General features: G+C 43.2%; 1 protein-coding gene across 1 annotated transcript in view; it reads left to right on the top strand.

Moving 5' to 3' along the window:
• Skor2 (SKI family transcriptional corepressor 2) overlaps nucleotides 1-12,399 on the top strand; it is a 42,980-nt gene extending 30,581 nt beyond the window's left edge. The window contains exons 7-8 of the mRNA XM_085699679.2: nucleotides 6,238-6,303; nucleotides 11,728-12,399. Coding sequence (XP_085555805.1) covers nucleotides 6,238-6,300 — 63 coding nt within the window. The 3' untranslated portion in view covers nucleotides 6,301-6,303; nucleotides 11,728-12,399. The remainder of the gene's footprint in view (nucleotides 1-6,237; nucleotides 6,304-11,727) is intronic.
• The last annotated feature ends 358 nt before the right edge of the window (nucleotides 12,400-12,757 follow it).

The raw sequence follows: 12,757 nt of genomic DNA, 5'->3' as shown, positions 1-12,757 counted from the left end.
TCTGCCAGATAATGCTTACGCAGGGTCTTCCTGTGGGTTGGTGGTGGTGGTGGTGTTGGTGGTAGTGGTAGTGGTGGTGGCAGTGTGTGTGTGTGTGTGTGTGTGTGTGTGTGTGTGTGTGTGCTGGTTTTGATTACACCTAAATCCACTGGGAAGCTGAGGATAGTCTTGACTGATAATACACTCCATACGGAGGGTAAAAACAAATGTATCTACTATTCTCAGCCTTTGATGTTGGACAATACGAGCTTAAACTTCTTTACAGAGAACATGCTGGTCATTTTCTCCCTCCGGGGGAAGAATGTCAGTGTAAGACTGGAGGCAGATGGGGCAGGATGTTAAGGCCTGAATTAATCTGCTTACAGCATTTTTTTTTTCTGGCTTTTAAAACAGAAATTACCATCCAACAAACAAGAACTGAGATTTCAGGGCGGCTGTGAACAGGACAAGATGAGCATTAGGACGGGAGTTAGGCACTTATTTCAGGGTCCCTTTTCAAGGCCACCTGGGTAGCTTTAATGTCTTAATTTCCCTTGACAGAGGAAAGGATATAGGCATATAGCAAGCATGTACTATTGCTAGAATAGAAAGTGTATCAGATCTTTGTACTGCGTTCAAGAAAGATACAAGTTGGTATTACTAAACATGCAAATGCTATTTATTCATGCCCTACTAGGTAGCAAAGGGCTCCTGGGGTTAATGAAACCATTTGGGAGAGCCAAGACCTCCCCAACACACATGAACCACGCATGCACACACGACACGGACACGGACACACACACACACACACACACACACACACACACACACTCCTTTGGGTACAAAGTTGTAGGCACGCAACTTGAAAATTAATGAAACAAACTTGACTGATTTTTCCTTATTCCCTCTATTTTGGGTCCCCTACAATAAGACACCCAGGACTGTGGAGCTGCCTCCAACACCCAACATAGTGTACAGCCTTCAACACTTGAAATGAACGTTTGGTTGCACCAAGCACCCAACCTAACCCCACACAATACAGCTATTCTTTCTCATTCTTTCTAGATTTTCCTGGGTTGGTCCTGATGTCCTCACATGCTCCCCACTCCCCAGTAAAGGACAGCACAGTTGGGAATTACAGTGAGGCGCTCATGTGTTATTACTGCCCTGCCTGCCACTAGCAGACATGCTATAAGGTCTACCAGCCTGGACCCACGGCCCCTTCTCTGAGCGTCAGATCTCCCAGAAATGAGCTGCTGGTAGACTGAATGTGACAGGATTGTATTATAATCCAAAGTCACGTGAACTGCAGTACGAGCGGCCAGGAGAAGAGCATGGCCCTTCTCAAAACAGTGGAACAAAATAAGCCTGGTGTCAGAGTTGCTTTTGGGCAGGAAGGACCTGTTTTGTTTTGTTTTTTTATTTTTATCCCTCTGTTTGCTTTTAGAAAGGAGACAGCAGAGCAATGTTGTTTGAACTATTATTTACCTTGTTCCTTATGCAGCCTTGCGTATCTGCTGAGAGTCTCTGAAGATGAGCGAGGAGCTGCAAAGTGGCACAGTTTGGTTTGCTCTCACAGCATTTTAGTGGGAGCGTCTTTTCACCAATCAGTCAGTGTGGCTATGAACGGGGCTCCTTGGTAACAGACAGAGCAAACGACTTGCGTCATTTCATATTCAAAGTCTACACAGCATAGAATCGCAGAATACGCCGTCTTTTCCTTAGATGAGGAAACAACCTAGCCTGCCTTTCAATTCCAGAGAATTAAAATATTTAAAACCGTCATATTTGGTGATGGTTCCTGCAGATGCACAAGCACATTTATTCTGTGTTGTTACACAGTGCTCCTATTCAAAATACATACACAGAAAGCATTTTGGGTATCATTGCCATATACAGAAAAGTCATGAATTTCTTTGGCTCCTACATTTTTAGGTCCTCCCCTGACTATAGTTTCTGTGTCTTCTTTTTCCAGTCTGTTGAATACACACATGCAGTGGCTATATAGTCAAATGATGAGCCTCCTTCTGCATTTAGAAATGGATGTGCATATACTGCAATGCTAATGTTAAAGCGCATGCAGAATTAGGTTGCTTACCATTTGTAAATGGCCACAAGCTGACTCTTAAAACGATACTTAAAATTTGAATTTTTCTATTACTTGTGTGCACAAAAGAAAGAAAGAAAGAAAGAAAGAAAGAATCTGGCATTCCTGATCTGAGCTTTCAAATCCTTAAAGTGTCTTCTTTACTAACCCAGATTTATTTCTACAAAACAAAGAAAGACATTCCTCTAGCTATGAACAAAATGCAAACGTTTTAAAATTTAGCAAGTTTGTAAAAATGTGTTAGCATAATAAAAGGCAAAAGACTTCTCAAGTCACAGTAAATTACGATTCTGGGAGAAATGTGTTCAGTTTTAAAAAGTCAAATCTGTCGTCTATTAGGGTTGGAAAGAAACTGAGGATGTTTTACTCAGCGCATAACTTTCCATTGAAACTGACCTACGTCCTTGAGTATGTAATAATTTATAGCGAGGACTTGGCTTGCTTCTTCACTGCTAACTTGACAATCATTCTTGAAGAAAGTGCGTCTGTATAAGCAATCGCTGCAGGGTTGCCTAAGGCACACTCTTCCAACCCTGAGCTCTTCAGGGATGCTGTCAACTACTGGTCCAGAGCTCCTGATCCAGGGCAAGGCCCAGACTCAGCGCCTGAACTTGCCTGGCAGCTGCTGCTAGCCGCAGAGACACGAGTGATGTCCTAGTCTTGAAGTGCCCTCTGCTGTTGTTCTAGGACACTGCAGTGACACGCAGCCAAGGAAACACAAGTTCCCCATTAAAAGACTTGAATTAAAATAATGTTCAAGCAATAAGTTTAGTATTAATGTTTCATTCGTGGGGGACTTGTAAACTCAGTTTACCGCTTCCCTGTGAGAGGAACACAGTAGCTCTTCATGGAGGATCGGTAAACCCTTCTCATTGGTGAGCACCAGTGAGGCAGGGACACAGCTTCCCAGTGATAACTGTCTTTCCTCGGACAGCGTCCAGTATTCTTTGGGATGGGAACTTGACAAAATGTCCCCAGACTCAAACCGGAAAGTTCTTTAAATTGCATTGTCTATCTTCTTCCTAAAATGCGAATAGAACCGTTTCTGTCTTGTGCTTTTACAAAAAGATCTCCAGGCTTTTTAAGCAGCTTTGCTTTCGTGACTAAGCATATGTGGTAAGAAGGTCCCTGCAAGCTTTGGGCTTGATGAAAACTCTGACCTCCCATAGAAGCTTCCGCCAGATTCTATAGCAGCAGGCAGACTTTGATGCTATGCATCTTTTTTCCACCAGTAATCAAGTGCCCTGTGTCTTGACAATGGCTCCATTGTCCTTCCACCCTGGGGCATTCTTCTCATGTTTCTGGCTTTGAGATATCGACTCATCTGAGTATCTGAGCTCAAACCAACTCTCCCGCAACACAAACTTGAAATCTCTATCAGTGAGACCCCACTACTTTTGACCTATTAGGGTCAGCTGGGTAAGATATAAAGTAGGTAACATTTCAAAGTGTTCTAAACCTTGGTGATTTCCACAGTGGTAAAACTGGAAAGAAAGCTTTTGTAAGTTCTGTAGTAGACTTCCACAGGAATGACTAGCTTAAACATAGTCTCTAGAATATGAAACTCCCAAGTCAGGAGTATTTGCTGACCTCTGTAAATATAATATTATGTTATATAGAATCTTAGAAGTCATCGACGGTACAAGGCACCACTGCCTAATGACTCAAAAAGAAGAAAAGCTTCTAACTCTAATTCTAAGAAACCACAGATTCCAGAGACGTTAAAATGTGCAGGGGAAAGTGTGTCTTGGAACCAGTAAAATAACACAGCTCTCGGCAACAAGTGGGCTGTTTTATCATCTTTACTTATCATTTATGATTCAGGGATTGGAATTTAAAGCATACAGCGGTGGCCCAGATGCTTCTGCTCGTTGTTTTTGTTATTGCCTGCTTTTCATTTAGTCCTTGTTCCACGGAAACACAGGTGGGACCCAGCGTTTGTATGAGGACAACACTCTGCGGCAATTTAAGTTCTAACCTGGAGCTCTAAGAATCTGGTGCAGTTATTTGAAACACCTCCCCCACACACACCTCTTTATTTTTCAGCTAGATAAGATGTGAGCAAGAGAGGGAAAGAACGGAGGGACAGTGAACGGGGAGACATGTGACTTGGCTGCAAAAGCATCATCACTCCTGTGGTTTTCTCCGGGTCGGGATGTGGTTTACTCACTTTGGAGAGTGGTCCAGGCGGTGTGAATGTCTCTCCTATGGTGCCTGGGATGCAACAGACCCTTACCAAGTCCTGCAGCATCTAACCATCATTTTAAATGCCCTTTGTGAGCAGGAAAATGGGACGAGCGCATCTCACTATTCACTCTCACGCTCAGGGGTTTGCATCAGATCTTGCTGCCCGGAATAATAAAATCCCATTCAGGACTCTCCTGTCAATGCAGCTGACAAGAGAGGCCACCTGTGTTGTTTGAGGCCTAGAGCAGAATGGGAAATCCTCATCTGTCGCTGTGAATAGCAGATATAGCATAACCTCCTACAAGAAGAGATGGTATAGGTCCCCACCTAACTGCCCTTGTCATAGCTCTCGAGATGATGATCTTAACCCTTGTCCTAAAACATGAGGTTAGAGCGCTGAGCATTTTCTGCTGTCGTGTGAATCGTTCATTTCAATGCTGCTGCTTTCGCTTTATCCAATATGTGATGTGCCATCGTGGTGAGGTGCTTGTTTTCATCTTCCTTTTGTCAATTAAAGTCCTGCTTGATTCAAGTGACAAGGTCTATCTGCTTATCGTCTGAGCCACCACGTGCGTGTAAGCTCACAGGCTCTCTCCATTAATAAAGGCTCGTATGTGAACCAGTGAAGCAAGAAAGCAAATCAGATACCCAATAAAATTCTGGGGTGGGGAGATGTGTACCATAGAATTATTAAAATATTCCAAAGCTAAGTACGCTGGTGCACACCTCTAATTCTGGTGCTTGGCAGGCTGAGGCAGGAGGATCACGAGTTTGAATTCAGCCTGAGGTACAAGTGAAAGAAAGTAAGAAAGGTGAGGGAGAAAGGGAGGAAAGGAAGAAGAGGGGGGATGGAAGGATGGAGGGAGAGAAGTATTATTTAATTGAAGGAAAATGATTGTATTTTTTCCCTTACTGATTTTATATAACAGTCATATTTTTGGGTTACAGTCTAAAAGACTGGAGAGAGATGGCTCAACTGTTAAGATCACTGGCTGTTCTTCCAAAGGACCCAGGTTCAAGTCCCAGCATAACCCCGATCCTAATCCCAGGGGATCTGATCTACTTCCGGCTTCCTCAGTACTGCTTGCAGTTGGTGCAGAGATATACCAAGCAGACACAACAACCATAAAGCAAAATAGAAATAAATAAAATATCAAAAAGGGCTGAATATTTATTCCCTCCAATGTAACATAGATGCAAATTTAGAGTTCTAAATTTAACCTCCTATTGATGCAAGCAGGTAACACAATGACAGAGATGCTTGATCAGGGTTAGAATAAAACAATGGCAGAGCTGTCTGACCGGGTTAGCAGGAACGCGAATGTAAATAATGCATGTGTCTCTCTCAGGCATGTGAATTTTCTAATGAAACGTCGTGTATCAAATGTGGTAGGCTTTCATTCACAATCCACCATTCAGAAACACTTTCCAGGTCCACCCAGACAGAGTTCTCAGGTCGTGCCTCCCACCCAGTGCACTTGTTTCTAATTCCCTTCATCAGTAATTGAGAATTGACCCAAAGTAATAATTTATGCTTAGACCTCTTTGTAATCCACAATGACAGCTTTATAAAGAAAACACTCTAATTAAACTGCATGATTATCTTGAACAAGTTTGCAATCGCATTCATCTTTTGCGACCTTGGACCTATTTCAACATTGTAATTCAGTTTTCCAATAACAATAATACCATACTGCTAAACACAAAGACCTTAAAACCTTTTTACAAAGAAAACGCCTCCGGGTAACCTCAGTGATTAGCGGTAGCAACAACCTGGTGTGTGATTGCTGTCCTGTCCTTGCCACACTTTGCAGGCTGGAGCTGTACCCGGCAGCCTCACACAGCTGAGCAGAGCGACTCTCAGCAGGGAAAATCCAAGGGCATTCAAGTTGTTAGGGGCGATGACGGTTCTCCATTAAGTATGTGTCTCCAGCTTGATGGTCATGTTTGTTTCTATTTTACAGATCCCCTATGCAGCAAGTCTGATCAGAAAAGAGAAGCTTGGTGCCCATCTCAGCAAAAGCTAAAAGGTGAGCTTGCCAGAGGAAACGGTTCTTCCTAATCCTTCCTGCAGATGCTGGGGGTGTTCCTTAATGAAGTGTTTGTATTGGCCCGAGGGGTTGAGAAAGTTGTGTTTAAGTCAATATGCCAGTGCACTCCTTATCCCAGGCCCTGACTTCCTAAAGTAATGGCTAAGTGTTTCTGAGAAATGACACAGCAAACTCCTAAATTTAAGAACCTCTCTCTCCAATCTTTAGAAGCGACAATCATTTTGTTCTGAAGTTTCTTTTTCTTCATGTCCCTTCGAAACGTCAACAGTCATTCTTACAGTATCTCATTCTCTCTGCTGTTTCCAAAAGTCTCCCCTAGTGTGACTTTCAGTGACTCACTGAACGTGGTGACATGAACAACTGAGGAGTCACACAAGCCATGGAGATCCTGTAGGGAATAGTAATCTGGCCTTTCCCTAAGCCAAACCTTTCATTCTTTCAAATGAAACCAGCTTCATGGACACATTTCTGTCAACAATTTAAAAGAAAAACATCTAAACTTAAAAAAAAAAAGCAGGCAGCGGAATCTCTAATTATAATCAGGGAATACCTAAGAATTTCAAAAGCAGTCTTTTAGGTCTATTGAGGAATACACACATATTCATTAGAACTGTCAGACTACAAAACTACAACACGACTAGGTTAGGATGACCTAACCATCAGGATTGCAAGTTCACTGCCAGACGCAACCCCCCCCCCGTGTGTGTGTGTGTGTGTGTGTGTGTGTGTGTGTGTGTGACTTTATGGTATATGCGTGTAGGTGTGCATGTACACTTGTCCATCCATACCTTCCTGGAAGTCGGAAGTCAATGCTGGCTTGTCTTCCTAGATTGCTCTCCGTCTTACTTTTTGATACTCTGTCTTCTCTGAAACCAGAACTCACCACCTCTGCTAGACTAGCGGGCAAGAAGCTAGTGCCATGATCCACCTGTCTTTGCCCATCCCCCAACCCCAGCGCTTGCCTTACAGAGATGCGCCACCAGACCCAGTTTTTTTGTGGGTAGTGAAGACAACTCAGGTTCTTGAGCTTTCGCGGCAAGCACACTTTACCCACTGAGCCATCTCCCAAGGTTACAGTAGCTTTCCCTCCTGCTCATGGACAAAAAGTACATTTTATCCATTCCCTCCAGATGACACTGAGAGGCCCCTCCCCCTGAAACTTGTCTTCAGCTCACTAGAGTCTCTTTGCGGGGTGGGGGTGTGGTCCTTACAAATCTGGCTCATCGTCCTTCCTGTCATCCGTGTTTCTCTTCCGCATATTGTGTACCCGCCATGTGCGGATGACCGTCTTTGCCACCATCTCTATCGGGGTACATTTCAGTCTTTGTTTCGACAATGATAATCCCACATATCATCTCCCCTCAAACCCCATGAAACACTCATGTGCTCCCTTCTTCACTTTGTCCTTGGGGAAATGAAGTGTAGAGAAAGGACATGAGACATCATGTGTCTGTGTTGCAAAGCTAGGAAGAGGTGCCAAGGCAGGCTGCCTTAGATACACTGTTGGTCTACTCCAGCCTGCACAGCTTGTTCTAGCAGAGAAGAAAGTAGAAGTATTGGAAGTAGCAGTATTCTGCTTCTGTCTCCATAAAACTAAACTCAAATGTGCTTGTGAGTTTGGCTGTCAGCTGAAGTATTTGTACTAGGTCTAAAGTTGTTTGATTGATTTTTCTCATATATAGTAGAGCAGGTTAGTACTAGTAAAACAAATGGAAATTTTTATGGTGTTCAGATTCCGTGACTCTTAAGTCAGAGAATATCAAGGTAATCAAGACAAGACTCACCCAAATGAATTGTGGTAAATATTGGAAATGCCAAACTAATTGTCTTCCAAATCATCGAGAAAATAGCATGGGTGTTTAAAAAGAACCTTGTGTTAACACACATTTAGAAAAGCCTCCACATTATGAAGTCGCATACATGATGGTGTCCACAATCAAAGCTGAGTCACTGTAGACAAGATAAATCCACTTTTAGGTTTCCAGCCCTTGATGGCAGTCTTGCCTCATTCGCAGCCTTTCTCCCACTTCTTGCCCCCAGTGTGAGTTCATTTTGCATATTTGTGAGCCTCATGTCAAAGACAGTGTATTGAATGTTTGGCTCAGTGTTTGTGAGATTCATCCATTAGAGGGCGGCTTGATTTATATGTAGGAGCTTCAATGAGTTCTTTAATTCCTTCCACCTCCCAGCTCATCCTCCCTGCTCGTCACAAATCCCATCTCGCACCTACCTAGTGAAGACGCATTGCCCTGAAATCTCTGACAATGACAGAGCATATGGCTAGGTGGAGAAAGAGATTGATTTATGGTTAGCAACTAATGCTTCCTCCATGCTGATTTTGTTTCCATCCTCGCAGACAACAGGGATTTCTCTAAGTAGACCCTGGTGCTTTCGAAAGATTAGCGGTTACTTAACTGCTTAGCTCACTCAGCCATGCAGAGAATCATGACCATGTTGTTAGAGGCAGCCTCCGACTTTCAATGTGTGGAGCCTGCAAGGAGTTACCCCGAGAGAGATTACGAGATAAAAATCGTTACAGCAAGGCAGAGAGACAGGCTCTGTCTTGCTGAGTGACCACAGGTTTCCAAATGAGGGCCTGATGCATTAACATCGTGTGCAAGAGTGACCCTTAAGGTAATATCCATGCCACCCAGTGGATTCCAATGTGAATATTAAGGGGAGGAAGCTTTTCAAAACCACAGGCAATCCATTTAATCAGCCGAGCAAGCACTGCCACATATCACTGCTCCACAGGTCGTCATTGGCCCTCTGTTAGAACATAAGAGATTCCATGGTGTGTCAAATTAAAGTGTCTACCCAGGCCAGCACACTAACTGTCATCCACTGGAAGAACCAAGTTACCCTTATTAACATCAGCCTCACGGTTAAGGCGCGTGCATCGAGCACTCCTAACTCGCCCTTGGTATATTCATTATCTGTGGATTTATTTAAAGTCTTTCTTCAACCTAGGCACAGTCCCCTTTGGGGCAATGAATTCTATTTGTTTAGCAACCAGCTGTGTAAAGGGTAGTTTCCTTTATTTATCTCTAAACCAGCTACTAAAACAAGCCCCATTAGGTTAGACATTGTTCTGCATGGCTAGTCTGTTGTATTGTGAGCTCAGGAGAGCAGCAGGAAGGAGTCGAGAAACATGTCCAAGAGTTATGTGGGTACTCACTGAACCCTTCTAAACATTTTTATTTAGTTTTATTTTATTTTAGTGTGGGTGTGCACGTGTGCATGTGTACATGCTTGCAACCGTGTGTGTGTGTGTGTGTGTGTGTGTGTGTGCCGTGTATGTGCCGGAGTTCACAGAGGTCAAAAGTGCCATCCTGGAACTGGAGTTAGAGATGGTTGTGAGCCTCCTCATGAGTGCTGGGAGCTGAACCTGGTCCTCTGCAAGAGCAGTCAGTGCTCTTAACCACGGAGCCCTCTCTCCATTTTCAAGTCTGGAGTCACTTCTGATGTTGTTCCTCGCCTGTAGTTATTGCTCTGAGCAGCTCCTGCCAGACACCTCAGTGCCACCGGCATGCGATCTCTACCCCAAATAGAAAATGTTACTGCGTCAACATTGATTTAATTTTGACTTTATGTTCATTTTCTTTTAATAACCTTCAAAATTTTACAAATGCAGTTCATGTCACTGGTAGAAACACCTATGTCTTTACCAGGAAATAATGAAATTGTTTTCCCTAAGTGGGAAGTGAATCATCGAAAGGCTCATTTACAGTGGTACGCCATTTTCCAAGACAGCATATCTATCTAGTGATAGATATGATGGTACCTATCATTGCTTTAGCAGTAACTGTGCCACTGGGAACCAAATGCTTTGCTCCTTTACCCTTGTGGTATACAACCCTGTAAGGTAGATGCCATAAGACCGGAAGGTAGATCACATTCCAGCCCCCATTTCATAGATTCAAACACTGAGGCATAGGGAGGTCACAGAGTTAGCAAATGATAACACCAGCATTCAGTCTTGACTGCTCGCCACTTAGCCACTTTCCTGCCTTCCTTGGATCCTAGCTAGGGCTGATGAGGAGCAGACAGGATTCTAAATATGACATAGTAGCCTTTGTCGCCTGGAGTAATTCCGTCCAATGCCTTTGTCTTTGCCTTTGCTCTTACCCGTACATTAGAGAAGGCAAAGTCTCTTCCTTTTCTATAGCCCTGGGGATGGCTCTTGCATCCCAGACTTCTGCTGTTTTCTCTCTCTTCCCTGAAGAGTTGGTTTGGTTATTTTTAAATTTTATACAATGTCAGTTTATTTTGAGTTATGTGAGGGGTGCACAAGAGTCCAGAGGAAGAGATTGGATCCGCTGGAGCTGGAGCCACAGGCACACATAATCAGCCCAATGTGGCTGCTGGGAATCAGCCTGGGTCCTCCACCAGAGCATCATATGTTCTTTGCCACTAAAGCCATCTCTCTAGAAGCTACTTTTATTAAAGCAGGATCAGGACCATGTGTAACAGACCCTCAGATGATGACCTACCTTATTTTGCCTAATGTTTGAATTATTTCTATCACTAACTGCTGCTTTGAACACTTCTGGGGAGTTTGAAAACGTGATTTCTGCCCCCATGTTAAGACTGTCTACCTCTTTGCTAAATTACTAGTCTTTTCAGGCTGGCTTAATACATGCCCAACAGCTGGAAACTGGAGTTTTCTAAAGCAAATCAGATACCTTTACTGCAAAGAAGGCATAGTGAAGCAGCGCACTCTGGTTTCACTAACAGTTCTGGTTTGCTTCAGTGTCAGCAGAGATGCATAATCTAGTACAGCAAACAAATATATACAAGCAAAGATGCTAGAGCATTTACATTTTTTAAAAAATATTAAGGATCTGGGAAGATGGATTCACTGGCAGAATGCTTGCCACACACACATAAGCGTCTGCATTTAGATCTCCATCAACCATGCAGCTGTGCATTTTGGAAACCCCAGCACTGGAAGGGCAGAGACAGGTGCACCCCCAAAGCTCACTGACTATCCAGTCTAGCCAAGTCAGGGGCTCCAGGCTCAGTGAGAGACCCTGCCTCAAAAACTAGGGTGGAGAGTGATCTAGGAAGACATCCACATTGATCGCTGTCTCCAACATACACACTGATGGTCATGCATGTGCACCCGTGTGCAGACACACACAACAGCCTATACACATGCATATACCAGATGTCAACATTGACCTCTAGTTTCGACATACACACTGATGGGCATTCATGTGCACCTGCATGCATACACACACATGCATACACAAGCATACAACACACACTCACATTTATTTGAAATGTATTAAAACTGTAATAAAAAAAATTCCCTATCACTAAGTGTTTTCATTATCTGTTTGTGTCATGCTTAGGTTGTCATGTGCCATTTTATTTATTTATTTTTTTGTCTTATCCCAGGTGACAGACACACATTTACTCTCGTTCTCTTGTAAGATACAGCCTTCCACTGAGCGCTTCGGACCTGCAGAAGAACTGCGAATTGAAAGGGCTTGGGAATCAAAATCAGGTTCAAGAGTAGCCAAGGACAAGTGGCCTCACAGCAGCACGGACAGCCATGTAAAATAGACTGTGGCCATCATTCATTAGTGGGGGGAGGGGGGAGCCAACCAGAGCCGTCGATGCTTGTCACATCTCTTGGTGGAACCAAAGTTTGAATGTTTGTGTTTTTGAAGCATAACTAAACCCAGAGCGTAGGAAGTGCTGCTGGCCAACAGGCTGGGTGGGGAATCCAGGATGGCTTCATGTGGTCTCTGCAGCACCCACGATTGCCCTTTGCTTTTACGGAAGTGACTTGTAGTGGAAAGAAAACAGAAAACCGATCCCAAGAATGGGGACTTACATTTAGACAAAACCACTTTTCATAGCAAGCTGGGACAGACACACATGGCCCTGTCTTCTCTGGTACTTTGCCTGCTGTATGAAGATTGTATTCCTTGGGAAATATTTTACAGTTTAATATTGAGTGTAATTAAGAATATAATCATGTTATCAAAAATGGTATTTAACTCTGTTGTAGTTTCTTTAACATTCATGTGGATAAAAAGTCTATAATAAAAAACTATGAAGTCATAGATGTGTTCATGGAGTTAACTGCACACTTGCTTGGGGGCAACTCATAGAAACTATGCTTTTTAGAATTATTTTGGCATAAAATATTTGAATAAATTATTTTTGGAAACAGAATTCCTTCACAGACAATTATTAAAGGTTAGACTAGCCTTTGACCCTGTCAGATCTGGGAACGATGCCATGACCCTAGGATCTTTCTAAATTCCTGTCAGGCAGTCTACCAGACTTGGTGACAGAGTTAGTGCCATGGCTTCCTCCTGATTGTGATGGTGAATTTAAATTCATATAATAGTTTTCTGGATAAAGAAAAAATTTTTTAGATGTAATAAGCAGAAGAACCAAAATTGTGACCCTTTGC

This window comes from Myodes glareolus, chromosome 13 (assembly GCF_982192425.1).
Source record: "Myodes glareolus chromosome 13, mMyoGla1.1, whole genome shotgun sequence".
Classification (NCBI taxonomy): Eukaryota; Metazoa; Chordata; class Mammalia; order Rodentia; family Cricetidae; genus Myodes; species Myodes glareolus.
This window is presented reverse-complemented; position numbering and strand designations above follow the sequence as displayed.